Raw genomic sequence first — 23,470 nt, forward strand, 5'->3', positions numbered from 1 at the left:
TTATATAAATTGGGGGGGGAAGAGTTATACATTCTCAAGGAGCAGGAATTTAAAGAAAATTGTTCAATTAAAATCTGACAATAGACAGTTTTCGGGGGGTAATATTATTTTATTCTTCAGGTGTAGTTTTATGTATTAAATATTTTCACTTGCTGAGAAGTGAGGGGGTTAATTGCCTGAGGAATCTCAATTGCATTGGTTGGATAGCTGAGTGTATTTAGATCAATATCTGAAGTTCCATATGTGCTTTGAAAACTCTTTAAATTTATAGTAGAAATTCTGTGACCGCTTCCGAGACATTATATAATGCTACTTTTGTTCTGAAGAAAATATGGAACTAAAACAATAGCCTTAAACAGTTAGCTTTTTCTTACAATTTTCATATTGCGTGTAATTGATTTGGTTGTCTCATTGCTGATGTTTAACGGATCTTATAGGTTGTCATTAAGTAGAGCTACTTAAGGTGGAAAAGAGCTGTGATAGAGCTGAGGAGGAAGCTGAAGATAGATTGCTGCACTGTGAAAGCCTGTTAGGGCTGTCAGTATTGTAGTTGAAGAGGTGGGCAAAAATAGGAAGTGATACAATACCTAGAAAATTGGAGGAAGAATGATGTAAATCAGAGTAGTTTGATAACTGCTCCAAAATGTGGGGTTCTAGACTGTTAACTAGTCTGATTAAACCTAAGCAACCAACAGAAACAACTTGGTACACCCCACAAGCAGCACCCTGAAGGATGTCTGCACCATGGATGCCAAGATGCCAAAGCACTCTGGCCATTCCAGCCTAAAGTGGATGGATCTATGAGGGGTGATGCAAGCTGGCTGTCTACGTGTCTGTTCAAGGTGAGACAGAGGTTAGCTGTATATGCATGGCACTGTACATGGTGCAGTAACCTCTGCTGAGAGAGCACAAACTTACCCCCGAATTTGGCGAGGCTGCTGATGGATCAAAGTACCATTTGTGTCCTGTGGATTTGTAAACTTGACACTCTGCTCTCTGTTGAGGATCTCTACTGCAGAGCATTCTGAGGGGGTAGATATGTCTGCAGAGAATGGGTGTAGCCCAGAGATGGTAAAATAAATACTGTGTAAATCAAAGTAATTAAGAGGAGGAAAGTTCTGAAGCTCATTACCATCAGTTATTGGAGGTGTTAGGGACTAATGAAAAACTGTATCTCAGAGAGAATGATGAAGGTTTTTTGTTTAGTTGGTTGGTTTTTTTTTTTTTTTAAATCTCAAAGGAAGATTGTTTAACTAGAGAGCTAGACTAATCAAAGCATGAAGACTATAATGCAGAATCTGAAGCAACAGTCATATCTGATATTGGAAAAGTCAAGGTCACACAAATTTATGCAAGAAAGGATGGCTTCTGCAACTAACAGTGTATCATGTCATATATGCAGCTCTGTTATTAATTAAATGGCAAGCCCAGGTAGAAGGGGTAAGAATACAAAATTTTGCTTACTCAGCAAATTTGAGTGTCTCAAGAAATGGAGTGGAGAATCTCAGCTGTGTTATACTTTTATTAACACTAAGAACAACTATTTTCTCAGGTTGTTTGAAATGCTGATACCAGAATCATTTTTCCTACTGGAGGAAAAAGAGAGGGAAGCTATAAAATTTACTTGCTTGTATAAAATTTACTTACTACTTGTAAGTCAGATTGGAATACTCTATTAAAAAAAGTCATACCAATGCCCAGTCTACTTCTGTGTAGTTAATTCTGAAAGACAGGAAAGAATAATTCTGGCAATTCAGTTTGAAACTCTTTGTACTTCTGATGATTTGGCCTTTACTAGCTGTATTTCTACTGGCTAAGCCAATAAAGACCAGTAATTACAACATAATAAACAGTGTGAATAATACCCCCCCTTCTCTCTTAATGCTGCATAATCAAATATATTTTTCAGACCATCGGTCAGTAGTCTTTCACGCATGCAGATATGCAAAATTCTAGACACTCCTAGTTTAAACTCTGATATACGTACCGCTATTTATAGTATCTCAAAACTATATCAAAGTAGTAAGCGGAGATAACCCAAAGCTGTTGAATGTACATGGCTAGGGCTTACCACTGCTGATACATTTGGTAGTGGTACCTCAAGCTAATAAAGTTAATAAATAATTTAAATGAATTTTTTTTTTCAAATTACGTGTAGTTGTCTTGGTTTGAGTAATGTCTGCTCACTTCTTTAATGGGCAATACTTTTATTCAAGCAATTTTGTATGATTTAGTGAGTCAAAACGTTAGTTTGTCAATAATGATAGGTATTCTAATATTTAATGCTTTGGCACAGTACTATGTTGTCGTAGTTCAGCCCCGATCAGGACCAGCCTACACAGTCTGTTTCTCGCTCCCCCCACCCTCCAAGAGAATAGGAGGAGATGATATAAGAAAAACAGCTCAAGGTTTGAGATAAGGACAGGGAGAAAATCCTTAAAGTTACCGTCACGGGCAAAACAGACTCGACTTGGGGAAAACTATTCATTTATTTCTAAAACTAGCAGGAGAATGAGACAGGGAACAAGATAACCTCCCCCCACCCCTCCCTCTTCCCATGCTTAACATTATCTCTACTACCTTCCCCTCCCGAGCGGCACGGGGGGGGAAAAAGGGAATGGGGGTTGCAGTCAGTTCATCACGTGTTGTTTTACGCCGCTGTATCATCGTCAGGGGAAGAACTCCTCGCATTCCTCCTCTGCTCCGTTGTGGGGTCCCTCCCACGGGCCACAGTCCTTTGTGGAACTGCTCCAGCGTGGGTCATCTCTTCCACGGGGTGCAGTCCCTCTAGAACAGCTGTCCCAGCAGGCCCTCCATGGGCCACAGCCTCCTTCAGGCCTCCACCTGCTCTGGCGTGGGGTCCTCCACGAGCTGCAGGTGGATCTCTGCCCCTCCGTGGGCCTCCATGGGCTGCAGGGGGACAACCCGCTCCACCATGGTCTTCACCACGAGTTGCAGGGGAATCTTGGCCAGGAGCCGCGTTACTCCTCCCCCTCCTTCTTCACTGACCTTGGCGTCTGCAGCCGTTCCTCACAACAGGCTGGCAGATGCCTCTCAGGATCCTTTTTACATCTTATTCACTTCTCATCTCCTCTCCAACTCTTGCAGCCAGGCCGGGCCAAGTTGGGCCCAGTCGGCTGCCCAGCGGGAGGCCAGAGGGTGAGGCCTGCAAGGCCCATGAGGCTCGTGCCTCCCCCTCTCTGCCCCCTGCTCAGCTGCTTCACATCTTCTCCTCCTTTTTTTCCTGTTTTCCCCTACTTAAATACGTTATCACAGAGGCGTTATCACGGGACATTCTGCTACCAATTGGCTTGGCCTTGGCCAGCAGCAGGTCCGCCCTAGGCCCGGCCGAGTCCACTGAACAAAGGGGAGCGACTTCTAGCAGTTTCCTACAGAAGCTACCACCTTAGGCCCCTCCTCACTAACAAAACCAGAACATATGTGTAGATCCTTTGTTCTGAATATTTCACATGCTTTGCCTCTCTTGCATCTTGTAACTATTATATAGCAAGAGAGAAGTGGCTTTCAGTTATAAGTGCTGTTGAATTAGACTTGAAGAATGGTCATGACCAATTTCAACTATTTATCACAGACAGGAAAATACTCTTTCTGTATGAAAAATATTTTTATGCTAAATAAGCTTTTTATATTTAGGTTTTGTGTATTATATATAAACATCACGGGTTTTTTTTGTAAGTCCAACAAATTGTAAAATGAGTAGGGATGTGCATGCTTTATTTTAACACATATTATCATACATACTTAGAAAGGTAAATTCCAGAAATGTAGTAACTAACAAAAGAAAACATTAGACTCAGTGAGGGGAGCCCTTGGATGATGTCACCTCATTGCCCTGTATGTTGTTGCTTATAATTTGACTTGCAAAATTGCACCAGCAGTCACTAAGTTTTAAGGACACATCACAGTAGTGAATCTTCACAATATCATTTTATGTCAGAATTGTTTCTAAATTTCTTTGATTAGAAGATTGTTTTTTCTTTATTTTTATTTTTCATTTCAACCCACAAGTTTTGCCTTCTTTTTTTACCAATTCTTCTCCTGTCCCACTGGAGGATGGAGGGAGTGAGTGAGTGAGAGGCTGCGTTGTCTGGTCCTGAGTGAGGCTAAACTACAACAGTTATATTGGCACCCAATGCGGGGAACAAATGGATGAGACAACCACAGATCTGACTTGAGTGGCTTTAAACAAAATTTGTTTTGCACACTTATTGTATTGGTTATTAGTTGCTGGTCACAATGTTGCAGTGGTTGGTTGTGTTGTTGTGTTATCTACACTCCTATATGTACTATGTGTTCCCAGTGGTGCTGTTTATCACCTCAGGGAAAATGATGAGTATTACCATTTTGTTAAACTATGCATTATCAATTTGTGATATGGTAACATCAATGGCCTTAAAAATAAATTGTTATCTATATGCAGATGACTTCCCCCACTCTTTTATATCCAGCGTAGTTACAACAGTTTTTGAGAACTTTGAATATCCGGGGGATATTCAAGCCAGGGTGATGTTATTGCTATGTCTCTTGAATATCTTGATTAGGGTTACAAAGCCACTCTTTAGGAATATCCTCCAGATATCTGCCCTGAGATGGGATAGTCATGTGTGGCATGGTATGTGGGAGAATATGGGTGGGTATCTGGAGAACTTTTCACCTCCCATGGGTTGGAATTTTAGTCCTGAACAACTCAAGTACCCTGATGAAGTGACAGAATATTTGAAGAAAAAAATGCTGTGGCTTCTCTAAAGAAGCACGACTTGCTGCAGTGTGCTGGGCCCTGGCTAGGATCTACCAAACACTGCTTAACGTTATGCAGCACCCTCAAGGGAAAGAGAGGGGAAAACAGACTGACCAGCACTGTAGCTACTCAAACCCCAGCAACAGGCACTGCAGCTGAGTCAGAGAATGAGGCTCTGCTGGTATCAGTTGCCCCTGTACACAAGAAGAAAACTTGGAAGCGGAAGTCAGCTCATTTAGTAAGTGAAGAAGCAGCTTCTCCTAAGAGGGAACAGGAGGAAGAAGCATACTGCCTTGTCAGCAAGGAGGCAGACTACTCTGAAGCAGGGCCATCACGAGGACAGGAGGAGGAAAAGGAAGAATTACCTGCTTCACACCAAGGAAGAGCTCAGCAGAAGGGCTCCTCTTTCTCAGAGGAAGAAATAATAAATGAGACTGTAAGCACCCAATCTCTATCCCTGAGCGAGCTGTGAGACCTGCGAAAAGATTTCAGCCATCGTCCAGGTGAGCACATTGTCAGCTGGCTGCTCTGGTGCTGGGATAATGGGGCCAGTAGCCTGGAATTAGAGGGCAGAGAAGCTAGGCAACTGGGATCCCTTTCTAGGGAATGGGCATTGACAAAGCAGTTGGAAAAGGGACACAAGCCCTCAGCCTCTGGAGATGACTCCTGTCAGGTGTGAAGGAGAGGTATCCTTTCAAGGAGGATGTAATGTGTCACCCAGGCAAGTGGGCCACCATGGAGAGGGGTATCCAGTACCTGAGGGAATTAGCTGTGCTGGAGGTCATTTAAGATGATCTGGACAATGAGCAGTTACCTAAGGATCCAGATGAAGTCAGGTGCACATGACAAATGTGGTGGAAGTTTGTTCAAAGCGCACCATAGTCCTATGCCAACTCATTGGCAGTTATGACCTGGAACGATGAAGAGAAACAACCAATGGATGAACTGGCTGGCCAACTCTGGCAGTATGAAAAAGTCTGTCTTCCTCTCTACAGGCCTGTGTCTTGGCTATGGAGAAACTGTCCTGGGAGTTCCAGCAACTCAAAGAGGCTATGTCCCGTTCCCCATGGGTACGGGCCAGTATTTCAGCTATTAGGAGTAAACGTTTCCCTGCTCAAGAGAGATGGTACACGTGGCAAGGTACCCTGTGGTTTACCTTGCGTGACCAAGGAGAGGACATGTGAAAGTGGAATGGTAAACCTACCTTGGCCATAGAGACACGGGTACGTGAGTTGCGTGGAAAAACCATTGCAAATAGAAGTCCTCCCCGGAAAATTGCTGCTCCAGTCTCCAATAGGCAGAGTAGAAGGAATAGCCTTACTTATGACCCTCTCAAAGGGACTTCTAATGCATATTTACAAGAAATGACCAATGAATCGTGTGGCCAGGATCAGAAAGGCCCTGCCTCCAGCCAGGTGGAGGAGAGGGATAACAGAGTTGATGGGACTGTGTGGATCCGATGGCCTGGCACGTCAGACCCACAAGAGTATAAAGCTCTAGTGGGCACTGGTGCACAGTGTACCCTAATACCATCAAGATATAAAGGGGCAGAACCCATTTGTATTTCTGGAGTGACAGGAGGATCCCAACAGCTGTCTCTATTGGAGGCTGAAGTGAGCCTGACAGGGAATGAGTGGCAAAAGCACCCCATAGTGACTGGCCCAGATGCTCCATGCCTTCTTGGTATAGATTACCTCAGAAGGGGATATTTCAAGGACCCAAAAGGGTATTGGTGGGCTTTTGGTGTAGGTGCTTTGGAGATGGAGGAAATTGTGCAGTTGTCCACCTTGCCTGGTCTGTCAGAGGATCCTTCTGTTGTGGGGTTGCTGAGGGTTGAAGAAAAACAGGTGCCAATTGCTACCATCACTGTGCCCCAACAGCAATATCACACTGATTGAGACTCCCTGATCCCCATCCATAAGTTGATTCTTCAACTGGAGAGCCAGGGAGTGATCAGCAAGTCCCACTCACCTTTTGACAGTTCTATATGGCCAGTGAGAAAATCAAGTGGAGAGTGGAGGTTAACAGTGGACTATCATGGCCTGAATGAGGTAACACCACCACTGAGTGCTGCCATGCCAGACATGCTAGAACTTCAGTATGAACTGGAGTCCAAGGCAGCCAAGTGGTATGCCACCATTGATATCGCCAATGCATTGTCCTCCATCCCATTGGCAGCAGAATGCAGGCCACAGTTTGCATTCACTTGGAGGGGTGTTCAGTACACCTGGAATCGACTGCCCCAGGGGTGGAAACACAGCCCCACCGTCTGCCATGGGCTGATCCAGGCTGCACTGGAAAAGGGTGGAGCTCCAGAACACTTGCAGTACATTGATGACATCATCGTATGGGGCAATAGAGCATCAGAACTTTTTGAAAAAGGGGAGAAAATAATCCAAATCCTTCTGAAAGTCAGTTTTGCCATAAAACAAAGCAAGGTCAGGTGGCCTGCACAAGAGATTCAGTTTTTACGAGTAAAATGGCAAGATGGACGTCGTCACATTCCAATGGATGTGGTCAACAAAATAACAGCTATGGTTCCACCAACTAACAAAAAGGAAATGCAAGCTTTCCTGGGTGTTTTGGGTTTCTGGAGAACAGATATCCAAAATTACAGTATGATTGTAAGCCCTCTCTATGAAGTGACTCGAAAGAGGAATGATTTCAAATGGGGCCCTGAGCAACAGGAAGCTTTTGAACAAATTAAACAGGAGATGGTTCATGCGGTAGCCATGGGCAGGGCAAGAGTTAAAAAATGTGCTCTATTCCGCAGCCAGGGAGAATGGCCCTACCTGGAGTCTCTGGCAGAAAGCACCAGGGGAGACTCAAGGTTGACCCCTAGGCTTTCAGAGCCAGGGATATAGAGGTTCTGAGGCCTGCTGTATTTCAACAAAAAAAAAGTAATATTGGTAGCATATGAAGACGTTCGAGCTGCTTTGGAAGCGTTGGTATAGAAGCACAGCTCCTCTTGGCTCCTTGACTGCCAGTGCTGGGCTGGATGTTCAAAAGGAGGGTCCTCTCTACCCATCATGCAACTGGTGCTACATGGAGTAAGTGAGTCGTGCTGATCATACAGCGGGCTTGAATAGGAAACCCCAGTTGCTCAGGAGTCTTAGACGTGATCATAGACTGGCCAGAAAATTCCAGAAATTCCAAGGTTTGGAATGCCACCAGAGGAAGAGGTGACTTGTGCTGAAGAGGCCCCACCATATAACAGCCTCCCAGAAAATGAGAAGCAGTATGCCCTCTTCACTGATGGGTCCTGTGGTGTTGTAGGAAAACATCAGAAGTGGAAAGCTGCTGTGTGGAGTCCTACGTGATGAGTTGCAGAAGCTGCTGAAGGCCAAGGTGAATAGAGTCAATTTGCAGAGGTGAAAGCCATCCAGCTGGCTTTAAACATCGCTGAAAGGGAAAAATGGCCTGTGCTATATCTCTTCACTGAGTCATGGATGGTGGCAAATGCCCTATGGGAGTGGTTAAAACAGTGGAAGCAGAGCAACTGGCAGCACAGAGGCAAGCCCATCTGGGCTGCTGCATTGTGGAAAGATATTGCTGCCTGGTTAGAGAATCTGCTTGTAAAAGTACGTCACGTAGATGCCAACGTACCCAAGAGTTGAGTCACCGAAGAACATTGAAACAACCAGCAAGTGGACCAAGCTGCTAGAATTGAAGTGGCTTGGGTGGATCTGGACTGGCAGCATAAGGATGAATTATTTTTAGCTCGGTGGGCCCATGACACCTCAGGCCATCAAGGAAGAGATGTGACATACAAATGGGCTCGTGATCGAGGGGTGGACTTGACCATGGACACTATTGCACAGGTTATCCATGAATGTGAAATATGCACTGCAAGTAAGCAAGCCAAGCGGCTGAAGCCTCTTTGGCGTATACTGGACAGCTGGAAACATGCCACTGCCTGGAACACTATCCTGGGCCTTGAGAAGTGAGTCTTATGATGACATGGCACCCCAGAAAGAATTGAATCAGACAATGGGACTCATTTGTGAAACAACCTCATAGACACCTGGGAAAAAGAGCATGGCATTGAGTGGGTATATCACATCCCCTATCATGCACCAGCCTCTGGAAAGATTGAACGGTACAATGGACTGCTGAAAACTACACTGAGAGCAATGGATGGTGGGACCTTCAAACATTGGGATACACATTTAGCCAAAGCCACCTGCTTAGTCAACACTCGGGGATCTATCAATCGAGCTGGCCCTGCCCAATCAAAACTTCTACGTACTGTAGAAGGGGATAAAATCCCTGTGGTGCATGTAAGGAATATATTGGGGAAGACAGTCTGGGTTATTCCTCCCCTGGGCAAAGGCAAACCCATGCATGGGATTGTTTTTGCTCAAGGCCCTGGGGTCTACTTGGTGGGTTATGCAGGGATGATTGGGGAGTCCAGTGTGTACCTCAGGGAGATCTGATTTTAGGTGAAAATAGCCAATAATTTGAACTGTATGATGTTATTTTTTGTATAATACTGTAGGTCATTACCTCTCTAGCTGTTATATGTCACATTAAAGGTGGCTAAAATTGCTAGAAGGCCTGAAGCTCTTTCTCTATGATGTCTTATGGTATCTGTACTGCTATCAGTAAAGTGATTTCAATATACTGAATACATACTCAAACCTCTAACTAGCTTGGGTGCTGACACTAATTGGAGAAGCACAGAACTTGGTGCAGGGTTTAAAAATGGGAAGAAGCAAGATGGATCTTTGAGTAGCTAGTCTAGGCTGTGCCTATTGATGGTGCTGTGACTGCTATGTTGATATCCCTGAAAATTATTTTTATAGTAGGATAGGCCTATTTGTAGAAGCTAGTTGATGATAGTTTGAGCCATCAATCAGTCTTTGGTAATCTTAAAGCTGTGGAGAGAGAGCTCTGGAACTTATGTTCACTGAGGATCACAAAGGAGGAGGGGAGGAATGAGTTAAAGCAGCAAGCTGGTACATTTTGGATACAGAATAGAAAAAATGAAGAAATAAATGCTAATGATGGAGAAATCAAGGCAGAGCGTGAAGTGACACTGCTAGTCCAAAGCCTGCAAGGGGACAGGCTTTGGAACTGCAAGTGCCTGGCTGTTTCTTTAGTGCTGGAGTTTGCTTATAAAGCTGCCTCTAGAGTAATTGTAGAGTGTACATTGTGAACTAAAATAGTCTAATGAGTTTGTAGAATGTTTATTTGCTTTTGTGATATTGAGGTTGAGCTAATACTTTCTATGTAGTCATGTATGGTCTGCAGAAAGGTTCTGATTAGAAGAACACCACAGGGAAGGGAAGTATTCTGTATTTTCCAGAGTTTCAAATTATGTTAACAATATGTCAGTGGATAGCAAGGAATTGTTTGTATTTTTACGCTATCTAATTTTAATCCATGAAATAGTACTTTTAAAGGAATAAAGACTGCTCAGTGATAAGTGTCATATCTGAACCAGTCATCAGTATTGGTGCTATTAGAGTATTTTTTTATACATTAGCAGAATACTGACATTGTCCTGTTAAGCTTCTGTAGGATTCTGTCTTGGATACTTAACTAGATCATGATATAACAATTTGTAGCACTTGTTATTCTGTACTTTCCATTATTTTATTCTCTTAGCATTTTATTTGCTGTAGGTGGTAAGGACATGTTGGTATATCATGGCTTACACTGGAAAAGGAAGATTTTAGTCTGGATGACTGTAGAGTAAACTCTGAAAATTGCCAAAAATGTACATAAATACAGATAGTCTTAGAAAGCAGAAAATGACTAAAAAGTCTAAATGTATTCCTTTAAACTTCAAGACTTTAAAACTAGTCCTCCATTTTTTTGAATGATTACTTTTTAACAGTGATTTGAAATAGGGTATCATGGCCTAGGGTGTGTCTCAAGCTGAGAACAGTCTCAGGTTCTTCATCTTGTGTTTAGAACTATTTGTGTTTACAAACGCATCTATGAAGTACTCTATTTTCATGTAATTACTGTCTTTTGCAATAGCTCTACTATATGCTCACGTGACACATCAATATAGTGTTGAAGAAAAACCTCTCTGTTGATATATTTTTAATTAATTAAAGTTTTTAGACACTCTAGGGGTGGAATTTGTGTTGAGAGAATCTTTTATTTAATCATAATCTCAAAATCAGCTTTGTACATATGTCCTAAATGCACCGATACTACTACTGATTATTGTAAATTTGCAACTATGTTCTGGTTTTGTTAGTGAGGGGGGGCCTAAGGTGGTAGCTTCTGTAGGAAACTGCTAGAAGTCGCTCCCCTTTGTTCAGTGGACTCGGCCGGGCCTAGGGCGGACCCGCTGCTGGCCAAGGCCAAGCCAATTGGTAGCAGAATGTCCCGTGATAACACCTCTGCGATAACGTATTTAAGTAGGGGAAAACAGGAAAAAGAGGAGGAGAAGATGTGACGCAGCTGAGCGGGGGGCAGAGAGGGGGAGGCGCGAGCCTCATGGGCCTTGCAGGCCTCACCCTCTGGCCTCTCGCCGGGCAGCCGACTGGGCCCAACTCGGCCCGGCCCGGCTGCAAGAAGTGGAGAGGAGATGAGAAGTGAATAAGATGTAAAAAGGATCCTGAGAGACGTCTGCCAGCCTGTTGTGAGGAACGGCTGCAGATGCCAAGGTCAGTGAAGAAGGAGGGGGAGGAGTAATATGGCTCCTGGCCAAGATTCCTCTGCAACTCGTGGTGAAGACCATGGTGGAGCGGGTTGTCCCCCTGCAGCCCATGGAGGCCCACGGAGGGGCAGAGATCCACCTGCAGCTCGTGGAGGACCCCACGCCAGAGCAGGTGGAGGCCTGAAGGAGGCTGTGGCCCGTGGAGGGCCCGCTGGGACAGCTGTTCTAGAGGGACTGCACCCCGTGGAAGAGATGACCCACGCCGGAGCAGTTTCACGAAGGACTGTGGCCCGTGGGAGGGACCCCACGCTGGAGCAGAGGAGGAATGCGAGGAGTTCTTCCCCCAACGATGATACAGCGGCATAAAACAACGTGTGATGAACTGACCGCGACCCCCATTCCCTTTTCCCCTCCCCGTGCCGCTCGGGAGGGGAAGGTAGTAGAGATAATGTTAAGCCCGGGAAGAGGGAGGGGTGGGGGGAGGTTATCTTGTTCCCTGTCTCATTCTCCTCCTATTCTCTCGGAGGGTGGGGGGAGCGAGAGACAGACTGCGTAGTCTGGTCCTGATCAGGGCTGAACTACGACAAACTACTATCCTAATGTTACATTGCCAAAATTGATGAAGACAAAGACAGCATTAAAAAAAATATTTCAGAACAGAATTTATTTTTACTATTCTGACTGCATTTGAATATTTAAATGTTTCATCTACAGTGCAATTATTTAAAATATTTTTTTATATAAATTTGGAGAATTAGAACTTATAGCAGTCATAGTTTTTCTAGCTATAACTCAATTTCATTTATCCACCCAAGTTAAGTATCTGAAAAAAGTCTAATAGAGCCAGACTTAGATTGTCTGTGGCAGTTTTTAAGACATAGAAAACTAATAATAGAAAAAGCTATTTCTATTGAGTGACGTGTAATATGTATATTATGCTTTTCCTTCCTTGGTTTAAATATCTCTTTTTGGTTTGAAGTTTCTGAGGAAGAAACCATATAAGATGTGTACTTTATTTTAATGCAGAATGCTGTTGTGGTGTACCACTTTCTGTAAGGATAAGCATATGCTGTAGTAAAACTTTTAGAAAGACATAAAAAATTATTGTGTTATAAAGAGTACTGCTATTTGTAACCTGTGCAAATGTAATGAATGACCAAATTATCTTAAAAGTGGTGAACTATTGAAAAATTATTATAAAATCTTTTTATAAAAATGGACCAAAAGTCAGTATTTGTTTTATAACTATTTTTTCCACACAATTCTCTAGCATTAGTGACATTGTCCGCACTTGCAAAATAACCACTTTTTAAAAATTGTAGCCAAGTATATATATGCAAAAATATGGTGAAACTACAAGCTACTGAATGTTTTTTCATTTTTATTTTCCATAATTTAGTAATAGAAGTTGGAATTGTCAGATAGTTTGAGGTTTTTTATTCCATTAAGGGAAGTCTGAGATTTATTTGATTTAGCAGTAGTTCAATTTGTAGTTCTAGGTTTTAGAACTAGGTTAACTTAATTTTTTAAAATAGTTTTGTTTTGGTTTTTTTTTTTTTTTGGACTGACCCTTTAACATTTATTCAGATAGAAGATATATATGATTGAGTGCCTACATAAATCATGTTGCATAGCATGAAGAATAAAAAAAAATAGTAAAAAAGATCAAATTCTAATGAACCAATTATGTTTATCATTGAGCAGGGATGCATGAAATGGATAGTCCTTATTTGAATAGCTTATTGTTAAAGCATATGATAATAAAAAGCAAGTGTCAAAAAGTAAGTTTTGGTTTCAAACAAGTGAAAAATAAAACCTTCCTTTCAGGGATAATATATTTGGAAATGTTTTCTAAAAATGAACTCCTAATAATTTGTAGTAGTTAGCTCTGTTTCCTCTTAGTCAGGATAGAACCGGTTCTTAGGCTTTATTTTGTTTTCTGACAATGTTTTAAAGTAGATTAATTGGCAAATCCTGTAGTATTATATATATGAAGGATATATTCAACCATCTCAAAGTTATCAAGAGCTTTATGTTGAGATGTGCCTATTTGTTGGCTTTGTCTAGACTGAATTTCTTTACGTTCATGTACGTTGACGTTTATATTCCAGCCATCTTGGTCGTTTTTTCCTCAGCAATTTGCTGTGATTTTTTTTTTGTTGTTGTTGTTGTTTCCTAAACTCTTTAATTAAAAAAAATATTCCTTCAGAAACTTTGGTTATTTCTGTCTATATCTATCTGAAATATTACTCAGGTATATTGGAGAGGTAGCTTTCAGGTGGTTTTTATAGTAGATTTATATATTTATAAGGAGCTTGTGTTTCATACTAGTTTTTAACAGTTTGCATTTCTAAGAAGAGTTTTTATGCTTTCTTCATTTATCATACTTGAATAACCCACAACATATATTTTATTTCTGTTGATTAGTTAAAGTATTTAAAGTGTATCAATGCTAGTATTCGTGTATGTTTCCAATCCTGTTACAGGTATATTGCTATCTCAGTGTATTTGATGCAGATAGTCCTTCTTTCTGGCACAGTGAATATTTCCAGTAACACATAGCTGGTAATAACAGTGCTTTATAGAGATTCTTTTCCTTTAATGGGCAATTTCACATAACCATACTGGTGAAAAGAGCAACGTTATCTTTGAATGTATAAATACAAATTATCATGTTAGAAGAGGTCATTCATTTTGCCTTTGTATCTACTACTGTTAATACCACTATTAGAACAAGTTTTTGAATTGTAATACAAATACACTTCAGAAAGTTTAAAAAGACCTAGAACTCAAAGGAAGGCAGCAGAAAGGCCACACTGTAGCGGTGTTACATTGACAAAGTTCAATTTATTCATCTGATTTAAGAGAAAATTAAAAAAAAATTACTTCAACATGAAAGAGATCTCTACTGGGACAGAGGGACTCAACTTTGCTGATAAAGCATAATAACATCCCCTAGATGGACACTGAAATTAATTTATTTTAGATTGAAGAGGAATTAACTAAGTGCTGAAAAGATTAGAAGAAAAATCAATTAAATACTAAGATGCAAACTCTGCCTCTGAAGTTCCCTAAGCCACAGAGCTGGGAGGTTGTATCGGGGAAGGTATCAATCTGCTGTCCTGTTATCCCTGTAAGCACTCACAAATGACTGCTGTTGAGGGGAAAGGCAGATGAACCAGATAACCTAGTACAGATGTTCTCAAATTCTTATGTTGAGAAAAACTCTTAATGTGAGATTAAATAACTTTTAAGGAACAACTTTTTATCCTATGTAGCTTCTAGAATAAGTTACTTACCTTTTTATGCTAGGAGTGGGTGGAGACATGATTGAATCATTGTGATGCTTTCTAGCCTTCAAATCTGTGAATTTGTGTGTCTGTCTGTATTTTTTAATAGAGGGAACATACTTTCTTACATAGAACTTTGTGTGAACTTCATAGTTGCACAGCTACATGCATTAGGCCTGCAAGCTGACAGATTGTAGAGATCAGGAAAAATCCTCTCTCCCTTCCCTAAATGTACAGCTAGATGGGAGAGAAACATCTGTCTTCCCGTAAGGCATCTGGATTGGCTGTAGCTGCAAATAAGTTATCTGACAAGATCGAACAGTGATTACAGTATTTATAGAGAAGCCATCTTTCTTATATATTTGACTTAAGTGTCCTACTCAAGTGATCGGGATCGTACTACTCATCAGATTTGCAAAGAAAAGGGTTTTTTTGCAAGTCAGAACTGTAGATAAATGAGGCTTATTCAAGAGATAGTCTATAGCTTACATCTATGCTAATAAATTAAACAAACATGCCTGACTGTTTTATTGCACTGAGGAACACTGGCACAGAACTTCTTGTGTTTACATTAATAAGCTGACTTCTCCAGAACAGAGTAGCTGCATATGTTTTACCTGTTGATAATTGTATGTGCCCACCTTCTGAACTTTTCCTGGGAATTCTTTGAGATTATTTGTTGTCATGGGCCAAATCTGTGCAAGGGACTTTTTTTTTTTTTTAATAAACAATTTGATGGACTTTTAAAACAGTTTGATAATACAGATAATAGAATTTCAGTGTTCAGGAGTGATCCCTTTCACTGTTTAATTCAGTGGTATAGATATACCTACATGTATATTTTAGCATGGGGCATGCTCATATCCTGGCAAAAAAGACTAGAAGTTTTTCCTTTTGCAGAGCCCTTGGAGGGGCACACTAACATTTCCTGTTTGATTCATGACACAACAGGAGGCTATTACTACTCCAATTCTTGTCCATCCTGTTAACTTGGTAATAGTCTATCTCTGCAGTTTCCTTCTGGCTGATGTTTCAGTTGGAGCTGTCGGTGACAGCTGTACATCCATCATGCATTGCCTACCTGTCTGATATGGCTCTTCAGTAGCCAGTTGGTTGAGATCGTTGTTGGTTTGAGAATTTAACTTTTTGTTGCCTGTGGTCCCTGATGTATTTACTAAGGTCCTGGTGACAACTATGACCCATCTTCACTGTTGGTTTATTTTTTTGGTGGTGATAGTTGGTTTTTTGTGAGGTGTGGTGTTTTTCTGGTTTTGGGTTTGGTTTTTTTGCTGTTTTGTTTTTTTAAACAGCAATTAGACATGTCTAATCTAATGGATAATCTGGATGATTTGTCATTTCAGGGGTTTCTTGACTTTAAGCTACTATCTGGCAAGTATTGGCTTGTAGTCTCCTGCATTTTGGAACCCAACATCTGTGGGTAAAATGGATTCCTTGGAAATTCAAAATAAAGTTAGAGGAAGTGGAGTCAAAATCAAAAAAGACAAGTTAGGCTGATTTGGTTAAATCATATAGAGAAGCAAATGATGGAATTGAACAGTTCAGTACACAAAAATTATATTTCAAAAATATATATTTCAAACAAATCACAAGCAGAAACCATTCATATGAAAGGGGAGAAAAAAAAGAGAAAAAAAGAGCTTGAATATGATGTAGGTAAAGTCAGTCATTTGACATTGAAAGCTTAGAGATTTTTTCCTATTAAAGCAAGGAATAATAGAGTGTATGAATGCTCCTTACAGTAAATCGTTATTGCCTATCAAATTTGAATACTTAATGAAGCCATAATTAGAATACCATTACTATCTTGGTATGTTCTTGCAAAAATAGTTAGTATATTGCAAAATAAAATTATATTTTCCTTAGTTTTATTGTCTAATTTAAGTTTCATTATCATCACATTTTCTTACAAATACTAGCCTATGCGTAATGAAGAATACTCGCTACCCAGCACAAACAGAAGGATACCATGGTCTTTGTTTTTCAAAAATGTAACAGAAAAAAGAGATTTAATTCATATCACTCTCTCCTATCACAGTTCCTTGTGAAACTGAACTGAATGTGAGGAATAACTTAAGATTCATACCTGTATGAGAGTAAGCAGATTCAGGCCATAAGGGCAAATTTTCAGCTCCACTGAAATCAGTGACGACATTTTACTAGAGTTTGGTGGAAATTACTTTCTTCTTAAACATCCATTTTATAAGAATGTATGATTTTATTGGTTTTTTCCTATTAGTACTCTATATTAAAAAAAAAGACGACCAATATGTCCTGTGTATTGCACAGAGTTCCTTGTGTTGAGTTCTAAACTACATTTTAAAGGTATTCAGGCAAATTTGGGTTTTCTCACTAAATAAGCCTGAGCCCTGTCTGCTTTCTTTGAGGAATAATTTTGTAGGAACTTCAGTAAGGATAGGTTTAGACTCTGTCCTAAATGCAGAAATAAGAAGTTTGTTTCCTTAAATATGTAAAAGGCAGGAAATGTTCAGTAAAAAAAAAATATTTGTATCTGTGTTGTCTTATAGCTTTGTGACATACAAAACCTAATTATATTCCAACACAATTTATATAAGAATGCTGATTTGATTATCTCCCCCTCTCCAAACAGCAAGTGAGAAATCAGTGAGAGCTTTTGTGCATATAGAATGGCAGAGTTTGAACCACCTTGGTGAGATCAATGGATGTGAACATTTGAGTTCAAAATTAAAGCTTAATCCCACAAACTACTCCACACCCAGTACCTTTAAAAATCAGAGGAATTCCATATGTTCACAGCTGTCTACATGCAGAGGGTTTACTGGATTCATTCCAAATTTTAAGCTTTATTATTTTGTCTATGGATTTGGATTACAGACAGACCTTAACTCTGTTAGCACTGAAAAGTATATATCTCATGTTCAAACCCCTATGTGATAACTCATTTGAAAACAGTCCTTATATGTTATTATGTTACAGAAATATGTTACAGAATATATATATGTTACAGATATATATGTTATATATATATATGTTACAGAAATGTCTGGTGACCTGAAATTAGTAAATATTTGGGTTAAAAAAATAAAGCATAAAGATGGTATCTTTTCATCTTTGTTTTCACTCACCATTCAAAATAACGGCAATTATTCTGAAACATGCTGCAAGGAAATCAGTATAAATCCTCTAAAATCAAAGGCATCGTAAGAGTGTTCTCATATCACTAGCCATATCATAGGATTGCATATTCAAAATATGAAGGTGTAATTAATGAATTGACTGCTGCGTGACCACTGCTGGTATTATTAGCTATACTGCAGAAAACATTTAATTCCATTTTCAGCTCCAGATACTTACATGTTAACTACACAGAAACTCATTGAGCTTCTGTATTTGATGGATCATGTCTAAAATGATGAACATTTTCCTTTAAAGACATTATTTCGCTTTTGGCAAAAATATGTTTTTCATTTTAGCTTGTTACAGTGTACTCTTAAGACATATAATCACTAGAAGATAATGAGAAGGGAACAATAATGGCAGTTCATAAGATTTTTTTTAATTATTTTTGGTGTAATAATTGAGAGTTATAATTTTTAATTAGAATCAAAGTTTTAATAGTAGGTATTACAAGTAATATTGTTTAGTTGATAAGTATGAGACTGTAAGTGTTTAGAATTAGTAGCAGCCCATAGACATGCTGCTATAACTTTGTAACAGCATGGTAGACTGCTTTACAGAGCCAGTGACTGCAAAGACCCACATTTAACTTTTTTTTTTTTTTTTTCTTCACTGATAGGTGTCCCACTGGCCTGCGTCCAGTTGCTGTGAGTGTACTGCAGCTTGTGGTTTACACCAGAGTGTAGAAAATGCCAACACCAGCTGGCTGCATATAATTAAGCCGATAGCAGTCTGACAACTTGAACTATGATACAGATATGTGACAAATATACAAAATATCTTACAAATGTGATTCTCTGACATATTTTATCTACTTTTTTTCTCCTTAACAGATATGATATCTGCACTTACAAAAACAAGCCGTGTGGAACACTGGGTAAGATTATAAAGAGAAATTTCAGTTTGTATTTGCTATTTGTTTCTTGCTTTATACTTGGCTATTCATTTATTGGATGATTAGATCTTTTTAAGCTTATGCTTTTAGAATTTTGCATTTTTGTAAACTTGAATAATAAAGGGTAACCTACATGGTTTAATGCTTTGATAGATTGCTAGAAGTATAAATTAAGTGAGCTGCTGATGGGCTTTTCTTCTCTGGCAACTGTAATGCTGATAAAATCTAGCAGATTACTCAAATTTACCAAGCAATAATTAGAGGAGAGGACTTACTGTTTATTTCTATTTAGCCTGTCTCCATGATCAGTTAAAAAAAATACAAATAAAAGACCTTAAGAAAGTATAAACAAAAAAACCCACCACAACAAAAATGCCCACCAAAACCAACAAAAACCACAAACTCAAAAAAACCACCCTACAAAAGAAACAGACTTTGACATTTACACTGTTGTTCTGTTGTACACAAGGAGTACAACTTCACACTTACTTTTACAGACTTAGAGAAAAATAAAACATTGATATAAATTACAGTAATATTGACCTCCTAAAAATAGTACTTTGACAATGGAGAAACACAAGCAACCCTGAGTACAGGATGGAGAACTATCATTCTCTCCGTACCTAAAATTGTCAGCAAAAGTTATTTACTAATATACTATAGTTGTTACGTTTAGTAGTGCTTTAATCTATGCAAAAAAACCATTATTCAGAGAGTATATATATATGTTTTTTGTTTGTTTTTTTTTCAATTTGGATCCTTTCATATGAGCCTCTTTCTCAGAAATAAAGATTTAATAATCTGAACTGAATTAAAATTATTACTTTTCTCATAATCAGAGCTCATAAATTTATTTACTCAAGTCAGCATGATGCTTGGCACAGGGAAGTAGTTTACATGGGGAAAGATATCAGAATTTTGCCTACTGTAAATATAAACAATATTCACAGCATGTTTTAATAAAAGGCAGAAAATGATTAATTTCTAAATGTAATTGATTTTCTTTTGATATCTGTGTTGGAAGAGACAAAATTGAAGAGACTGTCTATACTGATATCATAGAATTGTCTTTGCAATTCTAGTCTTAAAAGAAGAAAGTTTTGAAGGGTGTACATTCACCAATAAACTATTTGATATTTATATGTGATACTTTTAACACAGATCATTATTGTACTATTTCTTACTGTATCAGACTTTGGCATAAAGGCAAATACTGCTTCACTTGAATCCAGCATAATAGGGGATATACTCTTTTTTTTTTTTTTTTTTTTAAATATTACATATGGTATCAGTTTCAACTAGCTATTAGGAGACTCTTGGCAACTGGACCATGACACTTCATTTGAATTATAGGCATTAAATGGCATAAGAGATAAGGCCCTGGGACCCTCTTTTGCAAGGCACTTAAGCATATATTTTAAAAAGGGTAAAACGGAGGATCCTGAGAACTACCGACCTGTCAGCCTCACCTTTGTGCCTGGGAAGATCATGGAACAGATCCTGCTAGAAGCTATGCTGAGGCACATGGAGGACAGGGAGGTGGTTCGAGACAGCCAGCATGGCTTCACCAAGGGCAAGTCCTGCCTGACAAACCTAGTGGTCTCCTATGATGGAGTGACTACATCAGTGGACAAAGGAAGAGCTACAGACGTCATCTACCTGGACTTCTGTAAGGCCTTCAACACAATCCCCCACAGCATCCTTCCTTCTAAATTGGAGAGATATGGATTTGATGGGTGGACTGTTCAGTGGATGAGGAGTTGGTTGAATGGTCACATCCAGACGGTAGTGGTCAACGGCTCAATGTCCAGATGGAGGTCGGTGACAAGTGGTGTCCCTCAAGGGTCTGTACTAGGACCAGTACTCCACTATCTTGATCAATGACATAGACAGTGGGATCAAATGCACTCTCAGAAAGTTTGCAGATGACACCAAGCTGAGTGGTATCATCGACAAGTCTGAGGGAAGTGATGTCATCCAAAGGGACCTGGACAAGCTTAGAGTAGTGAACCCCAGGAGGTTCAATAAGACCAAGTGCAAGGTCCTGCATGGGTCGGGGCAACCTCCAGTATCAATACAGGATGGGGGGATGAAGGGATTGAGAGCAGCCCTGCAGACAAGTACTTGGGGTACCGGTGGTTGAAAAGCTGGACATGAGCCGGCAATGTGCACTCGCAGCCAAGAAGGCCAATCGTATCCTGGGCTGCATCAAAAGGAGTGTTGCCAGCAGGTCCAGGGAGGTGCTTCTGCCCCTCTACTCTTCTCTTGTGAGACCCCACATGGAGTATTGCATCCAGCTCTGGAGCCCCCAACATCAGAAGAATGTGGACCTATTGGAGGGCCACAAAAATGATCAGAGGGCTGGAGCACCTCTCCTATGAGGACTGGCTGAGAGAGTAAGGTTTGTTCAGGGGGTTGTTCAGCCTGGAGAAGAGAAGGCTCCAGGGAGACCTTATTGCAGCCTTTCAGAGTGTAAAGGGGGCCTATAAGAAAGATGGGGGCTGGCTTTTTAACAGGGGCTGTAGAGATAGGACAAGGGATAATGGTTTTAAACTAAAAGAGATTTAGAGTAGACATAAAGAAGAAATTTTTTTACAGGTGGGATGATGAAGCTCTGGCACAGCTTGCCCGGAGAAGTGGTGGATGCCACCTGACATTTTAAGACCTGAGACTTTTGTTCACAAACACCGTAAATATATGATTAACTTCAGTTACTGGAGGTCACTGAGACTTAATGGTTTGAGTTAGAAGGGACCTTCAAAGGTCATCTAGTCCAACTCCCCTGCAAGGAGCCAGGACATCCCCAACTAGATCAGGTTGCTCAGAGCCTCATCCAACGTGGCCTTGAATGTTTCCAGGGATGGGGCATTCACCACCTCTCTGGGCAACCTGGTCCAGTGTTCCACCACCCTCATTATAAAAAAATGTCTTCCTTAAGTCTAATCTAAATAGATCTCCTTCTAGTTTAAAACCATTACCCCTTGTGTTGCTTTTGTTTAGTGTGGAGGGCTATGGTGGCAACTTCTTCAAGATGCTTCCCCTTTGTCCGGTGGACTCGGCTGGGTCTAGGGTGGACCCACCGCTGGCCAGGTTCATTTTTAGAATGAACAGGCAGAAGTATAGCAAGTTACTTAAGGCTTTTATACTGTAGAATCCTTTTCCTAGGTAATGGCAGAAGCTGCTTATGCTCTATTCCTCACCTTACGGTTCTCATTTTTAATCTATTCAAAACATTTTAAAGTGCTGATCATATTTTATTAATAAATTAATATGAGAGCGAGAAATAGAGAAGGGCTGAATTTGTCAATGAATGATGGGAAGTCTTTTTTTAATACATGCATAATGTGAGGGAAACGAATGAAAGGAAGTAGATTCTACCCCTGTTCCTTGTACATTTTATTCTCCTGATTTTTTAATGCAGTCTTGTGGGGTTTTTTTCTATCAATTTTCTTTGGTATCTTTAGTGAGAATATAAAGATCATAGGAGAGGATGACATAGATATTTATATTAATACCTTAAAATTATACTAACCTATACTTCTGTGGTGATTTTTATCCAGAAATAGATTGCTACCTGAAATTTTACTTCTGTATGAAAAAATTAAAATAGTCAAAATATGTTAGTCTCAAAAATGTGCTCATATCGATGTATACATTGATATATGTGATGCATAATGAAGCTTTTTGATGTATTTTAAGTTGTGGAAGACACAGAATTATTAGTTCACTGAGAATATGCTAATAACAGGATTTTAAAAAATGTGTGTAAGACAGGCTTTATGGGAGCAAATGGCAGTTGGTTGGTAGGTTCAATATCATAATTCTAATCGTTCCTTTTAGAAATAAAGGTTATTCAGTAACTCAGACACTCTGTTTTAGGAGATGGACTTGAACCAGTCAAGTGATATAACCACTAGATTACTAAGAACAATCTGGGCTTTTTCTCCTCTTTCAGGGATCTAACCTCAGAATAAGGTGCTGTATTCTGAATCTTACTTGAAGGGACCCATCCAGACCAATACATTTTCTTTGGATTCATTCAAATGTAGCTTCCCACACAACGTACAGGAGGACTACAGGAGGACTGAATTGTTCTGAAGAGATGTTTGATCTCCCTATAGAGTCAGCGGGCAGAGACAGATGTTTCATGTTGGTGTTAGGTGCTGTTTGGGGGAAATATTTCTCAGTTTCTGTATCAGGTTAAGGAATTTTGTATCACCCCACTGAACTATGCATCCACCTAATTTTATGTACTGGAGTGTTTAAGATGAGTGTATAAACTAAAGCACACTGAACAAGTCGTCCTACATGTATATAGGATGTATCATGGAGACATGGTAGGGATAGCTCCTATGACTGGAGTGTTGGAATGGAGGGGTATAGGCTCTTTAGGAAGGACAGGCAGGAGAGATGAGGAGGGGGTGTCGCCCTCAATGTCAACGACCAGCTGGAGTGCATGGAACTCCACATGGGGATGGAGGAGGAGCTGACAGAGAGCTTATGGGTCAGGATTAAAGGGAGGGCAGGGACAGGGGAGATTATAGTGGAGGTCTGCTACAGACAACCTGACCAGGAGGACCAAGCGGAAGAGGCCCTCTATAGACAGATAGGAGCAGCCTCATGTTCACAAGCCATGGCCCTCATGGAGGACGTCAACCACCCTGACATCTGTTGGAGGGACAACACAGCAGGGCATAAGCAATCCAGGAGGTTCCTGGAATGCGTGGATC

General features: G+C 40.2%; 1 protein-coding gene across 1 annotated transcript in view; it reads left to right on the forward strand.

Moving 5' to 3' along the window:
* The window catches only part of LOC147596814 (A disintegrin and metalloproteinase with thrombospondin motifs 6-like), a 217,315-nt gene that overhangs the window by 39,895 nt on the left and 153,950 nt on the right, over positions 1-23,470 (forward strand). The window contains exon 7 of the mRNA XM_086769521.1: positions 18,679-18,722. Coding sequence (XP_086625647.1) covers positions 18,679-18,722 — 44 coding nt within the window. The remainder of the gene's footprint in view (positions 1-18,678; positions 18,723-23,470) is intronic.

Source organism: Chlamydotis macqueenii, chromosome W, assembly GCF_036417535.1.
Source record: "Chlamydotis macqueenii isolate bChlMac1 chromosome W, bChlMac1.mat, whole genome shotgun sequence".
Taxonomy (NCBI): domain Eukaryota; kingdom Metazoa; phylum Chordata; class Aves; order Otidiformes; family Otididae; genus Chlamydotis; species Chlamydotis macqueenii.